Source organism: Gadus chalcogrammus, chromosome 5, assembly GCF_026213295.1.
Source record: "Gadus chalcogrammus isolate NIFS_2021 chromosome 5, NIFS_Gcha_1.0, whole genome shotgun sequence".
NCBI lineage: Eukaryota > Metazoa > Chordata > Actinopteri > Gadiformes > Gadidae > Gadus > Gadus chalcogrammus.
Window position 1 is genome coordinate 14,158,997 of NC_079416.1, and position 20,446 is coordinate 14,179,442.

At 51.1% G+C, this 20,446-nt stretch overlaps 1 protein-coding gene across 4 annotated transcripts; it reads right to left on the reverse strand.

The window, feature by feature from the left end:
- Window positions 1-1,932: 1,932 nt before the first annotated feature.
- bahd1 (bromo adjacent homology domain containing 1) lies at window positions 1,933-20,000 on the reverse strand. Of its 4 annotated transcripts, none has more exons than XM_056591038.1 (8): window positions 19,334-20,000; window positions 15,064-15,266; window positions 8,835-10,628; window positions 6,070-6,461; window positions 5,264-5,423; window positions 4,813-4,892; window positions 4,537-4,628; window positions 1,933-4,116 (listed from the first exon to the last, which is right to left on the reverse strand). In XM_056591038.1, exons 3-8 carry the CDS (start codon window positions 10,519-10,521, stop codon window positions 3,924-3,926), a joined length of 2,604 nt encoding a protein of 867 aa, XP_056447013.1. In that variant the 5' UTR covers window positions 10,522-10,628; window positions 15,064-15,266; window positions 19,334-20,000; the 3' UTR covers window positions 1,933-3,923. The 4 variants fall into 4 exon arrangements, with proteins under 4 accessions (XP_056447013.1, XP_056447014.1, XP_056447015.1 ...); XM_056591039.1 differs by having other exon boundaries at window positions 15,064-15,271; XM_056591040.1 differs by lacking the exon at window positions 15,064-15,266.
- Between the last annotated feature and the right edge of the window lie 446 nt (window positions 20,001-20,446).

Sequence of the window (20,446 nt, forward strand, 5' to 3'; positions counted from 1 at the left end):
AAAAAACAAGTGGTCAGCAAAATAAAGAATATGTTGGCGTTTTTGCACTTGTAAATAGTTAATCGCGTTTGTAGCCTACACTCAGACGTGAACTATTCTTGCATGCGGGTGTCTTCATTAAAAAAAAACATTCGGAGTGTGCAAATTATTCTAAAAGTTCAGCGATTAAAAAATATCAGAACAAAATGTAATGTTGCAGGACAACGTCCATTCAGTTCTTCCAATGTTTAAATGAGGTGGAATCATAGTCCCAACTTTTATTTATTTATATAAACTATTTTTTAATAATATGTTAACTGATTCATAATATACTTATTTCAATAATATATACATATTTTTTTTTCGTTATTGTAAATGTTTCTTCTTGCAAAACAAAAAACCAACGTACCACCTGCAGTACCCACACGGACCACCAGTCGGACAAGCAGTTCCGGCGCCGCTGCATCATCCCTTTGCTGGCCGTCTGCTGTACGTCGGGGCAAGGGGCGGACTGCCCCCTTGTGGTGCAAAAGAGTCACAAGACAATCTTCAAGACAAACTCAACCAAGAACACTTTTTTAAATTAAATAAAACTCACTTTCTTTCAAACTCATATATTATTTATTACAATTAAATATTTTCTTTTATATTACATAAATCCATTTAAAACCATACAAATTATCTGTGCTGTGATTAATAGTTCCCAGATGCTCTCAGAATTCCATGCTAAGAAGAGGAATATAAATCCACAACAAATAAACCACTTGATTAAGTAAAGACGTCGCACAAGTTGGACTTTTTTTTTCGTTTTCTTTTTCGATTTCCCCTACTCCTTTTTGGTACAGACAACATTTCTTCGTTGTGATTCAAGATCAGAACAGCATTGACAAAAATAAAATTATTTGGAAGGTGCATTCATATAACAGTAATTGCTCATCTTCTGTTCACAACGTGGAATACAGGTTAACTGGAACAGGCACAAGGAAGGGGTGTGTAAGACGATGTCACACATCTTGATAAACCATAGTGGCTCTAGTGACTCCTAAGGCAGCTATAATGGACTTCTCGCTCTTGGGAACATGGAAGGGACGACTAAGCAGTCCAGACGACCATCCTACTCTCTACTCTCTATGCAGTGTTTGCTGACCGGGGTTCTGAGGAATCCGTTCGGAGAGGATAACCCGATTCAGATCATCAGGAGATGCGTGTTTAAACTTGAAGACCTTTGGCTTATTCAGAAGGCGGGTTTAGAGAGAAGGCGGGACTCAAATCCTTGAAACTGTTTAAAACAGAAGTGGATTTTCAAATCGAGTAGGAATAATAACATAATGGAATTATTTTTGATATTAGACTGGCCTCTAAACTGACAGAAGATAAAAACCCTGAACCATATTGGGTTCTGATCTGGCTGACCAAACTTAGTTCCATTAGATCATTAGGACTGGCCCCCGGCAGCTGTCCCACAGGATTATGGGTAATAGTGGCGTGGAGGGCGACCGCCTGTCCATTAGCAGGGTCTGGTGCCAGGCCCCCCGGGAGAAATGGATTCTAGGCTTTAACTTCCAGATCTATCTGGTGCCCTTCGAAGGAGAACCGAGAGGCGGGCCTGACCAGCACACATCTATCACATCCATCCCTCATGTTATCTTCAGAGGAACCGTCTTCTGTTGGACTTTATTCTGAGTCAGTGGGGGGGCTCAGAGGAGATCAGGATGGGGCTCGGGGGAGACCAGAGTTGGGGCTCAGGGGAGACCGGGTTGGGGCTCAGGGGAGACCGGGTTGGGGCTCAGGGGGGACCTGCGTTGGGGCTCAGGGGGACCTGCGTTGGGGCTCAGGGGGGACCGGGTTGGGGCTCAGGGGGGACCTGCGTTGGGGCTCAGGGGGGACCTGCGTTAGGGCTCAGGGCAGACCGGGTTGGGGCTCAGGGGAGACCTGCGTTTGGGCTCAGGGGAGACCTGCGTTGGGACTCAGGGTAGACCTTCGTTTGGGCTCAGGGGAGACCTGCGTTTGGGCTCAGGGGAGACCTGCGTTGGGACTCAGGGTAGACCTTCGTTGGGACTCAGGGTAGACCTGCGTTTGGGCTCAGGGTAGACCTGCGTTTGGGCTCAGGGTAGACCTTCGTTGGGCTCAGGGTAGACCTGCGTTTGGACTCAGGGTAGACCTTCGTTTGGGCTCAGGGGAGACCTGCGTTTTTTCCCGCCGGAGTCCGGGCGACCGCTGGGGAACACTGGGTGAACGATGCTAAGCTTTAGCACAGGTAGGATGATCAACACATTGCTAAACTCTAGCTCAGGAATGTTTAGTAAGGCAGCACAAGCGAGGGTAAAGGCTAACAGCGTACATGTTTCTACCAGGGGAGCAAACTCAAGCATGTATAGTACTTTAAGGGGTAAGGGACACAACCTCAGTGTCTACTTAAGGGTCAAGGAAGCACACGAAATGCAGAACATAAATGAAAGGAGCATGTCAGGTAAACAAAGAGGAAACGTCTTTAAGTTCTCATCATTTTGACGCACATTGTTGTCATGAAGTGTAAGGGGTTAAATGGAAAGGCCGTGTTTGATAAGACCCTGTTTAAAAGTGTAAAGTCTCTGGCAAGAAGCTGACACCTAACTGTGAAGATCTCATAAAGACAGATCAGCTGGAAAGGGGAAACACCTTCTCAAAACCAGGAATGAAGTCTTCCTTTTTACCGCTCTCCAATATATCATTTTTAAATTGACCTTTTTTAAAAAATAAATTATAACTTCTCAATAAAGAAATAAATACATATCTTTTTGGAAAACACAGGAATGAGTCATCACATCAGATCTACGTCAAGTACACCTCGTCTCAGTCAGGAAGCAACAACTAAACATGTGACTGATCCATCTGCCCAGATATAGAAACGCAAACACCATTCAATGATGATCCAGGATCAGATCCAGGATCAGATCCAGAATCAGATCCAGAATCAGATCCAGAATCAGATCCAGGTCCAAACTAGGATCAGATCCGCCCCTCTACAGCCCGCTAGGGGGAAGGCAAAAACTAAACAACCAGAAAATAGACTTTAGCATTAGCATCACAACGAATAACCTCCCATACAGGAATTCCTTGAAGTAGGATGGCTCTTTGGCCCCATGATTACACTGGCTGAACCAAACAGATTAAACTGGATTCATCTTGACTCCAGCAGTAGAGCGCAGGCTCGATGGTCGGTCCGCAGCCTTTACGCCATGTTTCCCAACACCGACCGGAAGTGAAGGACGCATCACATCTTTTCCTGGAGACAAGTCTGGTTCTTTCTAGCAATAAGAGGCGAGAGGTCCCGGGACACCCCCCTTCTCAGAGCCGTCGGCCGGGCCACGCCTGCAGTGCAATCCAGATCAAATGAGATTAAGACTCTCGTGTCTACATCTGAGAAGACTCTCGTCTTCTTCCTCGCGGGCTGCTAATCGTTTTACTCAAGAGCCCAGCGGTGGGCCTGAGCTCACGTTGCATTAGTTAATGTGCTTCATTGAGACCTTCGGAGCTGGTATTGCTGACGGAGAGGAGTTTTACCTGTTTCATCTTTCAGCACTATACCGCTGCTCTATCAGGGCTCACATTTCATCCTGACAGCTGCTGCAGCGTTTCTCCTTCACAGCAGCAGAGTACAGTACAGTCCTCTCACACACACTTTACTACAGTGCCAAGAAGCAATTACACCAAGTATTCACATTGTATTTCTCTAACTGCCATGTCCGTTCGTAGATTCCCCTCAAATGTTCTTCATGTTACTTATTTTGTTCTTTTAGACATAAGACACTCCCTACTACGATAAATGATCTCTGAAGTGTCAGTGTGAGATTGGAGACTCTGGGGTGGGCGTTTTCCCGTCCCTCATGCCGGTGATAGAGTAGGGAGGTGGGGACTGGAAGAGAGGAGGGAACCAGGGACTGAACATGTCGGGACGAGGATTGCTACTGCAGGTTTTTGAGGAGGCGTCCGTAGCGGAAGTCGTAGACGTGTCGACAGACGAACACCAGGTCCGCGTCTACGTCGTCGGGCACACAGCGGTGGGCTGGCATGGCGTGGGCGAAGGTGGGCGGGACCACCAGGGAGGCGGCGTTGGTGCGGAGACCCTCTTTACGGCACTTCACCAAGGCACAAAATCTGACCACACACAAACATCTGGTCAACATCGGTTTGTACGTGTTCGTCTTTCTTAAACCAACGTCCTCCATACACCGTTATCATTTTGGTTTATAAGTCTGCGTTTTACTGGGAGTGTTGCTCACTCGCTCGCTCACTCACTCACTCACTCTATCTCTCACTCAGTTGCTGGCTGACTTGTTTGTGTGTTCACTCAATCGCTCAAACTCTCCCTCCCTCATCACTCCAACACTCGTAAGCTCACTTGCGCACTCACTCATTCTCAATCAACCGCTCGCTTGCACACTCCCTCCCTCACTTTCTCCCTCGTTTGCGTGTGCTCCCAATCGCTCACTTGCTCACTCACTAGTTTATTGGCTCACTCTCAATCAATCCATCACTTACTCACTCACTCACACACTCACTCACTCACTCACTCACCGGCAGTACTGGGCCAGTGTGAGGACGTAGCATCGGTCTTCGATGCAGGCCACGCTGTTCACGTCCTGGTGGCGCGAGGCAAAGATCTCGTTCTAGAGACGGATTACAGATTAACAGCACTAGTCAGTTACCACACATCTGCCTCCAGCCGCCTCACTAGGTCACATGCTGTCACTGCGTCGGCACTGCATCACTGGTTGTGCCCCGGGAAACAAACCGGGAAGCCTCTCATTCAGAGTCAAACAGGCTGTGGAGATGAATGATTCATTCGCTCACCTCACAATGCACGCTGGGGTTGTGGCCTCCTTGTGTGTGTTCCGGCCGGTAGTACCAAAACAAACTCATCATCATCTCTCCTGTGGCACAAAACAAACGAGTGTTAACCATAATGGTGGCGAGCTGATAAAGACCCGTCTCAGCGCTGTCTGCTACATAATGGAAACGCGCACCCCCCCCCCCCCCCCCCCCCACACCTTTAGTCACAGGCAGCAAGGCGTCCTGCTGGAACCACACTGAGAACGACGGGTGTAAACGCACAGGGTTCAGTACTTCTGACGGGGGTAGTACTTCTACTACTGATGGGGTTCAGTACTTCTGATTGGTGTTAACTACTTCTGATGGGGTTTACTGCTGGGGGGTCACTACTGCACAGGGGTTCAGTCCTTCTGGACGGGGTTCATTCCTTCTGGATCGGGTTCAGTACTTCTGGACGGGGCGGGCCTCCTACCTGACTCAGGGTCCTGCCAGAGGGCCGAGATCTTGGCCACAAAAGGCAGAGTCTTCTTCCTGGGTCCGGACCTCAGGAGCACCGTGTCCCTGACCCGGATCACCTCCCCGTCCCGGTGGACCCCCTCGAAACAGGTCCTCAGCACCGGGGCCTCCTCCTCCTGGGGACCCAAAGGGACAGGGTGGCTCCCTCATACACGCTACCGACGCGACAGACTTCTGCAGCAGCATCCTCTTTGGTTCACCTATCAAATTTCTCTATAAACTTCAATATGTCCAGAACTCCAGCTCACCTCCACCCGATCATGTTACCCCTGTCCTTCACAACCTCCACTGGCTCCCAGTTCAATTTAGGATTCATTTCAAAATACTACTCACCCCCCCCATAAAGTCATATATAACCTGGCCCCTCCCTACCTCTCCGACCTCCTCCTCCCACCAAACATTTACCCGTTGCCTCAGGTCTACAGACACGACCACACTCAGAACCCCAAGGGACCGAGCTTCAGACCTGGGGTGAAAGGGCATCCCTCTGGAACTCCCTCCCCCACCACATCCCACACATCCAACACACTCCCTTCATTTATACAGGCCCTCAAAACACACCTTTTCAACCAATCCCCTCCTCCCGGTCTCTCCCCTTCCTCCTTCTGATCTTTATACAATAAACCTCATTATTAAATTATTTTATTTTGTGTTCGCTCTGTAAAGCGTTGTTGAGTATTTAGAAAAGCACTATATGATTGGAATGTATCATCATTATGATTATTACAGGCGGACCCTCCACTCAATGAACCCCGTCCTTACCACGGTGAAGACCTCCTTCTGGTAGGACAGGCCGAGGGGCAGCCAGCCGTTGGTGGCTCTCCGGCGGCTGCTCTTGCCCTTCTTGTCGTCCTCCCTGCCGGCGGGCGCGCCCGGCTTCTTGTCTTTCTTGTCGCCGCCGAGCGCGGGCACGGCGGCTGCGCGGGCCCCGGGCCGGGGCTCGCTGGGGCCCTCGGCGCTCCGAGGACTCTCCTGGACCGCCCGCGACGGCGGCCGCGGCCCCCGGGGGTCCGAGAGCGGGGTCTGAACGCGGGGCACTGATTGGCCGGCCGGAGGCGCGGTGGGAACGGGGCAGCCGGTGAGGGTCCGCGGGCTGGGGACGACGGGCACGGATGAGGGGCTGCGATGGTCCCTGACGGCCTGGGAGAAGCTCTCTGGGGAGGTGAAACGAAGGAAATTGGGTGTTAGTCAGAATAACGGGAAGAAGTTTCCATTCCTCCGCTGACCACAGCCGTTAGCTAGTCACCACATGTCCACTTCACAGCTGAATCACTGAAACTTGAGTCACACTCGATTGTTTTTTGTTGCACGGAGGCTGAGGAAAAATAAACAGCAATTAGCGGTTATAGCGGCGTAGCAAGTGGGGCCACAAACACGCACGGAGACACACAGACACACGGAGACACACGGAGACACACGGAGACACAGAGAGACAGAGAGACACACGGAGACACACGGAGACAGTCAGAGACACATGGAGACACACAGAGACACACGGAGACACACGGAGACACACAGAGACACACGGAGACACACAGAGACACACGGAGACACACAGAGACACACAGAGACACACGGAGACACACGGAGACACACGGAGACACACGGAGACACAGAGAAACAGAGAGACACACGGAGACACACGGAGACACACGGAGACACACGGAGACGCAGAGAGACAGAGAGACACACGGAGACACAGAGAGACAGAGAGACACACGGAGACACACGGAGACACACGGAGACACACGGAGACACATGGAGACACACGGAGACACACGGAGACACATGGAGACACACGGAGAGACACTGAGACACACGGAGAGACACGGAGACACAGAGAAACAGAGAGACACACGGAGACACAGAGAAACAGAGAGACACACGGAGACACACAGAGACACACGGAGACACACGGAGACACACGGAGAGAAACGGAGAGACACGGACGCTGAGGGCAGCTAGAATCCAGGGCTTGGCTAGCTAGGCAGGCCTTGTGCGACTCATACTACAGCTATCCTGTCTATACATGGCAGCTGCTGCCGCAAAGAGGGAACAGAGGCGGTGTTCCCGGGGGGGCGGGGGGGTGTTCACAGGGGGGTGTGTTCAGAGGGGAGTACCTGATGGGGAGGCTTGGAACACTAAAATACTTGATGATGATGTAGAACTCTTTCTAGCTCTCTGTGTATGCATTTATCATTTCAAAATGCTTTGATTTGAATAGCGATACTTTTCAATGTACCGAGACGTTCAGCGTCCTGAACCAAAATAAAGTCCTGTCTGCCCCTCGGGCCCTGAACAATGAGAGGACCTGTCTGCCCCTCCGCCTGCGGCCCACGGGCCCCTTTTTCCTACAACAACAGACCCAAACCTCTTTCATGACAACGGCCATCGCTATTTTTAATGCAAACAAAGTCCTCCACCCGTCCCCTCTCCACCCGCCACCTCTCCACCCGTCCCTCTCCACCCGTCCCTCTCCACCCGTCCCTCTCCACCCGTCCCTCTCCACCCGTCCCTCTCCACCCGTCCCTCTCCACCCGTCCCCTCTCCACCCGTCCCCTCTCCACCCGTCCCTCTCCACCCGTCCCTCTCCACCCGTCCCTCTCCACCCGTCCCCTCTCCACCCGTCCCTCTCCACCCGTCCCTCTCCACCCGTCCCCTCGCCCGTCCCCTCTCCGCCGTCCTCCACCCGTCCCCTCTCCACCCGTCCCCTCTCCGCCCGTCCCCTCTCCACCCGTCCCCTCTCCACCCGTCCCCTCTCCGCCCGTCCCCTCTCCACCTATCCCCTCTCCACCAGTCCCCTCTCCCCTCTCCACCCGTCCCTCTCCACCCGCCCCTCTCCACCCGTCCCCTCTCCCCTCTCCACCCGCCCCTCTCCACCCCTCCTCTCTCCCCTCTCCACCCCTCTCTCTCCCCTCTCCACCCCTCCTCTCTCCCCTCTCCACCTGTTCCCTCTCCACCCGTCCTCTCTCCACCCGTCCTCTCTCCACCTGTCCTCTCTCCACCCGTCCCGTCCTCTCTCCACCCGTCCCCTATCCACCCGTCCTGTCCCCTCTCCACCCGTCCTGTCCTCTCTCCACCCGTCCCCTATCCACCCGTCCTGTCCTCTCTCCACCCGTCCCCTTCCACCCGTCCCCTATCCACCCGCCCCTCTCCACCCGTCCTGTCCTCTCTCCACCCGTCCCCTTCCACCCGTCCTCTCTCCACCCGTCCCCTATCCACCCGTCCTGTCCCCTCTCCACCCGTCCTGTCCTCTCTCCACCCGTCCCCTCTCCACCTGTCCCGTCCCTTCTCCATCTCCACACATCCCCTCTCCGCCCATTGCATCTCCACCCATCGACTCTCCACCCGCTATCTGGCCGGGCGGACTACGTCACCTAATGTCATGATTGCTGGTGTTTCTGCTGTAGTGTACTTTTTGTTTTTATGATAAATAACAAAGTCAAGTCAATCATACATCTGTTTGGGTATCGGAAACACAGCTCAACATCACCTGCACTAATACATATTCAATTGTATAAGCTCACCGGTCTTGACGCCATGGTTACACTTGGTGCGCTGGTCGTTGGTGCAGAGCGAGCAGCCCGTCCGTCCCGCGCCGGGGGGGTAGGCTGAGTAGCCGCTGACCCTGCAGGCCTCTCCGTAGCAGGCCCCCACCGAGGTGCAGCAGTACAGCGGGCGGGAGATCCCCGGGCCCGGCGGGTCGGCGGCAGGCATCAGCTTGGGTCGCTTGCCCCCCCTGGGGCACAGCGAGACGGGGGCGATGGGCGAGGGCGGGCCGTCCGAGTGGCTGAAGTGGACGTAGTACCCGGGGCAGCAGGTGTACTCGTGGGGGAAGCGGGCGTCGGACATGGCGGCCGGGTGGGCGAGGGAGTGGGGCGCCTGCAGGTGGTGGTGGTGGTGGTGGTGGTGGTGGTGGTGGTGGTGGTGGAACACCTTGGACAGCGAGCCCTCCTCGGACTCCTTGAAGCTCTTGTCCTTGAGGAACAGGGCGAGCCTGTGGCAGTACTCCATGCACATCTCCTGGGAGCAGCAGTAGCAGGGGGCCAGGCCGCTCTCCACCTGCTCCTCCTTGATGGACTTCAGGGAGAACCCCACCACCGGGCCGCACCGCGACCCGCATTTATGGCAGCCCTGCCCGCCCGGAGACCCCCGCCACTGGCCCTCGTGGTCCGGCGTCTCGCTCTTGCAGACGCTCCCGCAGGTCGGGACGGGGGAGTCCTGCCGGGGGCGGGCCTGATCCCTGGCCTCCTGTGGTCCGGGTTTGAGTTGGAGCTCGGTGCGTTTTGGATGTGGTGATCTTTGGGTCTGCGCTGGTTCTCCCCCCTGGGGCTCCCCGCCCTTCTCCTTCTGTGGGGACGCCGACGTCTTGGTGTCCCTGGCCCCCGTCGCCGCTGCCGTCGTCGTCGTCGTCGTCGTCGTCGTCGTCTTCTTCTGCCGCCGGTTTCCGTACGGAGCGCTGGTGAGCTTGAGCAGCGTGGCGGCGGTGAGCCCGGCCTGGCGGCGGGGAGCCGGGGTGAACACGGCCGACCAGTCGATGTTCTCCGGCTCCTTCCTGGCCTTCTTCTTCCGCGGCCTCCCGCTGGCGTTGGCCTCAGGGACCAGGCCGGGCTCCTCGACCGCCTCTCCTTTAGGTTCCTCTGGCGCCGGGGCCTCGGCGGGGCAGGCGTCAGTGGCGAGGCGGCGGCTGGCGTGCTGCGGCCTCTTGGGCTGCCCGGCGGCTCGGTGGAGCAGCAGGCTGTTGACGGCCTCGGCGTTGAGGGAGGCCATCCTCCTCCGCCGGGGCTCCCACGCGGCCGGGCTCGGCGGGGGCGGAGCTTCCGACGGACCGGGTTCTGGTTCTGCTGCTCGTTGATCGGCGACAGAGGAGGTCCTCTTCAGCGGCCGGTGGGACTTGGTCCTCCTCGGAGCCGGGCCGGGTGGCTCCTTCCGTTTGTCCTTCGCAGCCTTCGGCTTGGCTCCCTTCGAGGCGGGTTTCACCTTACCCAGGAGCCTCCTCTCCTCCAGACGCGAGAGCACGACGTGGCAGTCCAGCGCGTCGCCATCGCCCGACGCCGGCGTCTTCCGTCTCCCGCTCCGGCTCCCCTTGGTCTCCTTCCTCTTCCTCGCCCTGTGCTTGTTCCTCTCTTTCTGTTTCCTTCCTCGTATGCTGCCCTTGGGTTCCTTCGTAGCCTTTCCTCGCTGCAGAGGCCGCTTGGGCTGAGCTCTGACCATGGTCCGAGCGAGGCTGCCTTGTCCCCGAGGCCTGCTGTTGGTGGATCAGCTCACAGAAGCCCCTCCATGGGCATGGTCATGGATCATCACCTGGGCCCACACCACCCCTGGGGAAAGACAGATTGCACAATCATCAGCGGGGTTTGCTGCACAGCGAGCTACACAGGGAGGCTGCTTAGACCACCACAAACACCGCCACTACTGGCCTGCCACTATGTCATTTGTCTACCTAACTGTAGAGCGATTTACATTTTGCCCGAGCCCAGTTGTGAACCACCGAGCCCAAGCATGAATCCACTGTTACAACACTTTTAGATTTGTTTGTGTGTTGAAATGACAGCCATATGATTGTTCAATTTTATATCAATGGATGCAATTAAACCAAAGCTTCAGTTGGCGTTTGGTTGGATGAATGACTCACTCTGATATTACACACATTGTACACGGTCACTCAATAAGACAACAGAGGGAATATTTGAAGAATAGACAAGACGTTTTTGGCATCCTCTATTATAAGATCTGTACAGCTGATGATTCAGGAGATTAGGCCTACTTGTTTTGAGATGTTTGAGATAGGATTCCTCAAATGAAAAACAAGAGCAATGTACTAAATGTTGCCAACCGACAGTTGAACATTTACATAACCAGAATGCTATGAAAGCCATCTAAATTAATGTAATCTCAAATTGTTTTAATAGCACTTATTTTAGCAAGTTCCATGGCATACCCATGTCAGACAATGGCCTCTTCAGTTACCATGTCAACAAGCTGGTACATTAAGGCATATGTACGCGTTTCATTGTACAAATAACACGAAATGAGGAAACACAATGAAGAATTTGAGCACATCGATTCTAATGTGTTATCAGTTTTAACAAGACCAAACCCTTTCTCGCCATTGCAAGGACCCAACAGCTACTGATATTAAACCCAAGATTGACCCGACTCCAATGACGCTCTTCCATGTGAAATTAAACCATAAATCTGCTCTCTGAAAAGCTATTATGCACGTTGACCTCTTCCGTCTATTAAAAGTGACATTTCATCTAGAAAACTATTGAGCCTCTCCATTAAAGCCATTAAATCTGAATTGATTGTTTAACAACTTTAAACTGCATGTATAACTGCCAAATGTATAATTCATAGAGAGATATACACTATCCTGGTCCCGGTGGAGACCATACAACTCAACGGAGGAAGGGTTAAGGTCTCGGCAGAGTGCGACTACAGATCGCTCTGCGTTCTGATTCTGCATAGAGCAGCAGACCCCTGAGCCAGTGCCGCATATGGCTCAGGAGGTAGGGCAGGTTGGATGATAATCGGAAGGTTGCAAGTTCAATCCCCAGCTCCTCCGAGCGGAGTGTCAAGGCGTCCCTGAGCATGGCACCTAACCCTAAATGCTCCCGACAAGCTGGCTGTCGCCTTGCATGGTTAACACCGCCGTGGGTGTGCATGAATGGGTGAATGTTAGGCAATATTGTAAAGCGCTCTGAGTGGCCACATTGGTTAGAAAAGTGCTGGATAAATGCAGTCCATTTACCATTTACCATTACCCCTCAGCTACACCAACACAGTAGCGAGTCTAATGATCTGCTGCACTCCAAACCCTACAGTCTATGACGGAGGCAGCTCAAGCCAAATAATCTTTTGATTGATGCATCCCCTACACCTGTGAGACCAGCCCGGGTCTGCGATGGAGCGTTTCCCTGAAGACATGACATCATGGAATGCCCCCGCCCTCCCCCTCCCCCACCCAAGGGTGTAGTGGTGAAATAAGAGGTGGGTAAACTATGAATACTTAGATCAGTGATTCGCAACCAAGGGTAGTGCATTTACTGTATTGGGAGGTAGCTAAACTCTGAAGTGAGAAGTGGATAAACTCTGTTTCTGAAATTTCCGAGGTGGGTAAACTGCGTTTACTTGCGTTTAGCCTCCACTACAGCCCTGCCCCCACCCCCACCGTGTCGGTAGGAGGCGACCGGGTCAACACTAGTGCTGGCAGCACAATACAGAGATGAAGACACCCTCAGAAGACAGACAGTTTGGTAGACTGAAGACCGACTAGTCTGCTGCACACTAGATGCGCACAATGCAGAGTCACACAGGCCGCCTCTATATATTATGTAAAGTTTGGTTGTGCAACAATTTGCTACAACATATAGCCTTCCCTATTTATTCCTGAAGCCTGCTTTAGCAAATCCAGACACATAACGGACACACCATAACAGACACACTCGCATGTGTGTTCAACCCAAAAGCCATTCTGAATTCTCACAGTCAAAAGTGAAGTCTCACTATTTTCAGACTTTCCATGTAGTTTGGTTTCCGCTTGGCCTACGGTTCCACGTTAGGACAAGAAATCCTCTCCCTGCTCCACAAATCAGCGGCTGTTTGACACTCCGTCGCCACTGTTCATGTATTGATGTGCGGCCCGTAGCAACTCCTCCTCTCCGTAGCAACGGCGCAGACGTATACCACGCGACTTCGCAGAAGACCCGTCGCAGCCTCCACGCTTCCCATAAAACTCCGCTCCGAGACAATAACAGACGGGGAATGCGGGAGGCCCGGTGAGTCTCCAAATACCGAGGTTAGGAAGCGGACCCGCAGGCTTGCTATTCACAGAATATCTCACACCAAAGAGGGAGAACATCTAAATGGTAAATAAGACTGCATTTATGTAGCACCTCGCTAACCAGTCAAAGCGCTTTACAATATGGCCTAACATTCAGCCATTCATGCCCACATTCACACACCGACGGCGGTGTGAACAATGCAAGGCAACAGCCAGCTGGTCGGGAGCAGTCAGGGCGAGGCGCTCAGGGACATCCCCACACTCAGCTAGGAGGAGCCGGGGATGGTACTAGCAACCTGCCGGTAACAAGTCAACCCCGATCTACCTCGTGAGCCACTGGCGTACCTACATCCCTACCTGCCACATCAACAAATAGTCAGGCTGAAGGGATGTGATCCAACATACTCATGAGTTACTATTTCACCACAGACAACTAGGACCGATCGTTCTCCATCTTAAATATGCGGAATAGCAACTTCTGAAAGTTCGACAAAAGCCTTGAAGAACCGCTCAATGGATCTGGAGAAAGCGATGATCATGATGTTCTCTTCAGAGATTCACCGTGACACAATGCTCCCGGAGTGCAGAGCACAACTGAGAAGAACATTTACAGAATCCATCTCATCGCCCGTTCTCCCTCATCCCCCCCTGAGCGACTCTGTGAACCGCGAAATGATGCAGAAAATAACGGTTGTGATTTGACAGATAAGAGAAGAGGAGAACCGAGTGATGACTTGGTTACTTTTGATGGCCAATCAGGTGGATTCACTGACAGAGACACGCTTTAAGAAAGAAGGATTGCTCATTAGCCAACATTGTCTTCAGCTGAGGGAAAGATTCCCGCCTGCAAGTTATGATGTTAAGACAAACTTTACCACCGACGGTGCCAGAACCTCAATCACAGCAGGGGGTGTCGTTCAATAATGAGATGAAAGGGTTGATGACTGACGCCATTACCGTTTCAAACAGATTGACCATCAACTGCTCTACAGATTGAGCAATGACACCTTCTCAGTCACGCACGCACACACCTCCAAGGTGTTTAAGCCAAAATAAGCTCCGAGAGGAAATTCTTCAGTTTGGTGTGGGTCTTGATTTGTTTTTGTAAATCCGTCTAAGAGTTGTTATATTATAAATATTTAGGCTAGGGTGAATGCTGGTATATTCTCCATAATTGTGATTCAGGCACCTGTTCTGAGGCATCACAGGATGGTCTATGGTGATTGACTCAGAGTGGGTTTCAAGTAGGGTTAAAAGCACGTTTGCGAGAGTGAGTGTTGTTAATCAGTTAAAAATACAAATTCCAACACACGCTACGAAAAGTTAATATCATTAAGATGAAGACAGATTAACCCCTACCACGCCAGAACGCACATCCTTTTGCAAACACGTAAAAACAACTTGTGTTGAAGGTCGTACAGTGTGCGAAACAGGCTATTCCTAACGCGCTGGGGCTCAAACACAGGGCGTATCACCAAGTCCGCTCCCCCGGGCAGACCATCGGTCCTCGGCCGGCAGCGCCGACACCACCGTCCACCATGATCCCGTTTCGGGAACCATCCGCACTAACGTAGCGAAACAACTCGGATTCGCTCTCATTGAGATCAACAAAAGTGAGACGCGTGTCCTATTGCACATCACATCGCGTTGGGATGCGTTCTGCACATCAGAACTGCGGTGAATCCCCGCTGTCCCCGTCCGCTCCCCCGGTCCGCTCCCCCGGTCCGGGCGGTGACAGCATGCGGGGGGAACGTGTTCAGTATCAGAAGTGAAGCTCACCGGGACGACGATCCAGCGACGAGTTCGCGTCTGGTGCTCGATCACATGAGGGGTTATGGGGCTGGTGGTAAATACGAAGATTATTACGGGCTTCTAGCCCGGTTGTTACGATGTAGGCAGGGAAGGCGATCCGCGACGGTACAGCCGACTGAAACTGAAATTAAAAGACGATGCATGTGGGGAGATCATACCTCGAGTCCCGATCGCGATGGGTCTACGGACCAGGAAAAGATCCGAAGGTTTTTCCCCTGCTTGAAAATGTTTCTATAGCCGATCTGCGAGACGATCCGTGGGAGCGAATATCCTCCAGCAGCCAGAGTCACGGCAACACGGTAAACGGTGACCTACTTCCGAAGTGGCATGCTGGAGATAATATCATGCGAGGCTGCTGCCGCTGCGCTGGGACATCACACACACACACACACACACACACACACACACACACACACACACACACACACCACCACACACACACACACACACACACACACACACACACACACACACACACACACACACACACACACACACACACACACACACACACACACACACACGGATTGATAAAGGTCAAGAGTTGGGACCAATAAACAGTGTGTAGCTTTTCCAAAACCTATTCATTGATTTCTAATACAGGATAAATTATCCTATAGACTAGGCTAATGGTTTTACAGTCAAAAATAGTCTGCTAATAGACAGTTAGTCTAGAAGTGACCACTCATAGAAGTGTACCATTAACCAACAGCACCGATGAAAGCAGATGTAAGACCTAAAGCAGATGTCGGGCCCGAGGCACTGTTCCATTTTTGGCTTAACCACATTCAAATAATTTAGAACAAGAGCGCCAAATTGCTATTACCATAATTTAAAATGACGTTTGAATAAATAAGAAAAGAGATTTGAAAGGCTAAAAATCAAACAACTCAACAAAATCGATGGTGGGGGATTTCCATGTCAACACAACTAATCTTACGCGTCATCAAGTTGGTGTCTCGTTAAATATCTCTCTTAATTGGAATAACCGCTTATTCCCGTGATCAATATCCGTCTTTACGGTAATTAACAGATGTTAACGAGCCGAGTGGCACTTAATGAGGCGAGGGCCCGGAGAAGCTGAGCGAGCAGAACGCAAACTAAATACACGCACACACACACACACACACACACACACACACACACACACACACACACACACACACACACACACACACACACACACAACACACACACACACACACACACACACACACACACACACACATCCATGACTGCAACGCAAACTGAATACTCACATCCACGACTGCAATGCAAACGGAATACACACATCCACTACTACAACGCAAACTGAATACACACACATCCACGACTCGAACGCAAACTGAATACACAAAGATCCACGACTACAACGCAAACAAGAGGCTCCTTATAGGATAACAATAATAACAGGCTCCATAGGACAGCGTTGCTACAGGCTCCTTATAGGACAACGTTAATAACAGCTCCTAAAGGACAGCATTAATAACAGGCTCCTTATAGGACAACGTTAAAAACAGCCTCCTTATGGGGAAGCATTAATAACAGTCTCCAACAGGCTCCTAATAGGACAGAATTAATAACAGGCTCCTTATAGGACAGCATTAATAACAGGCTCCAAAAGCCTCCTTCGGACAGCATTAATAACAGCTCATTAGGACAGCATTAATAATAAGCTCCAACAGGCTCTTTATAGGACAACGTTAATAACAGGCTCCTTATAGGGCAGCATTAATAACAGGCTCCTTATAGGACAACGTTAATAACAGCCTCCTTATAGGACAGCATCACTCTCCAGCCTGGAGGTAATACTCAAACATCAGCCTCCCCAACCATCTCCTTCAGGAGATAATCCAACATCAAATCTCCTGTCAGCAACATAACTTCAGAATAAGATATGAAATGTATGTGTAACGTGCTTCTTTAAATATACTCTAAATGATATACAGTGTCGATGACAAATAACGACTTGCTCCCTTGTGTGACCATCACGTCTGCACGGCGTGTTTCAACCAAAGACTAGTGATCGGCAACACGTCTGTCCGGCCCACTCTGAGCAGGAGGACAGGAGGACAGATGAGCCTTCATGGTTCGTCGCTCAAACAGACACGGTGTTACAGCGTGTGATGGGACGTGAACACCTGGTGCCAAACAGCCCCTGACAGGAGAGGGAACATGGATAAGCAATCAGAAACGTCCAGACGGAGACAGAAACGCAACCACAGACACCCCCCCCACCCACCCCTTCATCGCTTGACAAGTTGGGCTGGAAAGTTCCAGAATGAAGCGCGACGATTGTGTGAAACAGACAGGGAAGTGGGGAAGGGATTGAGGAATTAGTGAATAGAGACGGCACAGAGTTGGGAGAGAGAGGGCGAGAGACTGAGAGCTGCAGTTGCATTGAGAGAGCGAGAGGGAGAGAGAGAGCCATGTCATTATCATCATGAACAATGGCTGTCTGATGGAGCAGCTCTGCCGTTATGTTTCCAGCACAGCTGAGGGAGGAGGAGGAGGAGGAGGAGGAGGAGGAGGAGGAGGAGGAGGAGGAGGAGGAGGAGGAGGAGCGAAGGAGGAGTTGTCAGCCAACCTGTCTCACTTAACGGCCTCACCGCGGGCCTCACTCATGCTTCAGCATCTGCCCGAGTGAAGGACACTTGGTGCCATGTGTTCCTCTGTGGAGAAGCCCGGCGCTCGCTACACACTGAGAGCTTCTGTTCCTCCTCAGCCTGAGCGGCCATTGAGTCTCCCAACCGGCCAGCCCTTGTAAACAAGCCCAGTGGGTGATAATAGAGGCGAGCCACCAGCTCCTCCAACCCTCCACCGCCATCCACCCGCAGCTGTGGCCTGACAGCTGACGCCCGAGTCTTTAGGTCCCTGTTCCTTCACAGTCACCCTCACTGTGAAACCAGCCCCCCCCCCCCCCCCCCACCAAACCAATCCCAGCCCATCTTCCACCAGCTGACCTGTAACGTCCATAGAACGTGTGTCTGCCATCAGAACGAGGAGAAAGACAGAGAATGAGTGTGAGAGAGAGAAGGGGAGTAAGAGAGAGACGATTGGGTGAGGATTAGAGGGGAAAACAGAGGACAAGGGAGGGAGAGTGTTAATAGATTTGAGGGAGAAGGGGGTGATACACCTGAACCCTGATAGTGGGGTGGCCCGGGTACACCGCTATCAGAACACACACACAGACACACACATGATGAGCATACACACGCACACACGCGCGCTCACGCACGCATGCACACACGAAACACACGCAAACATGCAAACACACGCATATGCAGACACTACACGCAAAGACACGCACGCACACGCGATGAGCACTCACCCAACACAATGAGCACTAACAGTCAGGCAATTGGTTGCCACAAGCTTTCAATCCTAGCACTAACAGAAGCTTGGAAAGCCATGCGAACGAGACAACGACACCCTGACTACACGGCTCAGTGGCTCATGACGCTACCATGATTATTTCCTTAACGACGAGCGGCAAGTTAGGATAAGAAGAGTATCAAAGTTAAAGAAACAAGGGAATGCTATTCTAAAAGACGGTCTGAACTTCATCCAAGTTATTTTTGTCAGAAATACAGCAACGTGTTCGGAGTCAGAGACCAGAGACCTGAGCTTTTCGACGGAAGTCTGTCTCCCTTACTAAAGTCCAGCAGCATCTCAACTATGGCGACATAAAACATGGCATCTGAAGCCCTCTGAGATGTACCTGTGATTAAGGGCTATACAAACACAAATGACTTGAAGGGAAGGGGCAATAAAGCTGGCATCAACGTGATCCTCATGCTCAGCATCACCCGTTTTATGGAGCGATATGATGTATGGGTGGTAGAATCTACATATTTCTATCACATATTGGGATACAGGGAAGGTAAAAGAGCAATCAATAAGCAAAATGAAGACAAATAATTCATGGGAATGGTATCTCATAGCAATAGCAGAAGTCAATTAAAAAATTTCGTTTCAGTAATTCTCATTAATTCTGCATTGGCTATCAAAAAGTCCTATCTGTTTCTCAGTCGGAAAGTATTAATAGTACATCCATTTAGTGTACTGTGTGCTTGGGGCGCCGTGTCATCGACATAATGGGATTATCTGAAAGATGCATGTCTCGCTTTATGGAATAAGGCAGTTTTATCCATGATGCTTCTATGCTTTTAAACATTGCAACCCACATCCTATAGCCTACATAGCAATCCTCAACAGCTTTTGGAACTCGTTAATCCCGAACTATGGACAAATAGTTAACATTCCGTAATTTTTATCACTGGATACTTGTGTACAAGTTTCGCACCACATGCTTGCATTCGTTCTCTGTGATGCAACCTCAGTTTAGTCAACAAACTCAACGCCTTTCGGCCTCGAAACACTCAAGACATGACGGGGTCTCTGACCGCGATGCATGGCCGTACTTACCATGAGGACCAGGCGCTTTACCAGTAGAAGCAAGTTGATCCTTCAGCGTGCCAACACCCCCAGCACGCCGGGCTCTGACCCCGCTTTACCTCGGTTCTCACGGTGTCCTCGGTCGCTTGAATTAAGTCTCCAGCCACTTTCAGTGTTTTTCTCTTTCCTGAAGAAACGCTAGATAGTTATGTTCCGAGTAAAACGTCCACTAAAGAAGCCCCTCCGGCTGCTACTCCTCCAGGAGGGGTGGTGGTCAGGTGTTTGGACCCCGGGAGGGAGAGCGACCAGCGGACGACTCAGTCGAGTTGCGATCATCTTCCTCCGCTCCACTGGAGCTCCTCTCCGAACGGCGCGGATCTGTCCGCGGCCGAGCGGGGAACCGTCCGTCGGTGCCGCTGCGGAAACTGGAATAGCAGTTGGAATTCGCCGCGGGATAAATATTTTACTCGCATTTAACAAACTGCGACTACTTTAGCATTTTTTTACATAACATCATCATCCGCTTTTCATGTTGACGCATCATGTTGAGAAAACATGGAGTTTCTTAAAGGGCCACGGACGTCCGTCCACATGTCACCCGGAGAGGCCCTGATGTAGAGAGGGGCTTCAACTGTGAATGAACACTATGGAATCACACCTATTATTAATATTATCCATACTAGTATCAATACTGTTACTGAACACCATTGAATCACACCTATTACTAATACTATCACTACCAGTAACACCTGTTATTAATACTATCACTACTGTATCATACTGTTACTGAACACCATGGAATCACACCTATTGCTAATACTATCACTAAGTATCAATACTGTAACTGAACACCATGGAATCACACCTATTATTAATATCATCACTACCAGTATCCACACCTGTTATCACTACTACTACTATCAATACTACTACTACTACAATTAATACTAATTATTTATAACATAATAATTAATATATTATTGTATATTATTGTAATGTATTGAAAATGTATAGTTACATCGAAGTTTATTTAAATAAGTCCTTATTTAATGACTAGCTTTTGAGCCTAATTGGCCAACGCACAGAATTGAAGCTAAATCCTACCATGTGCACATGGAACCGCAGGTCTTAACAGGTCATAAA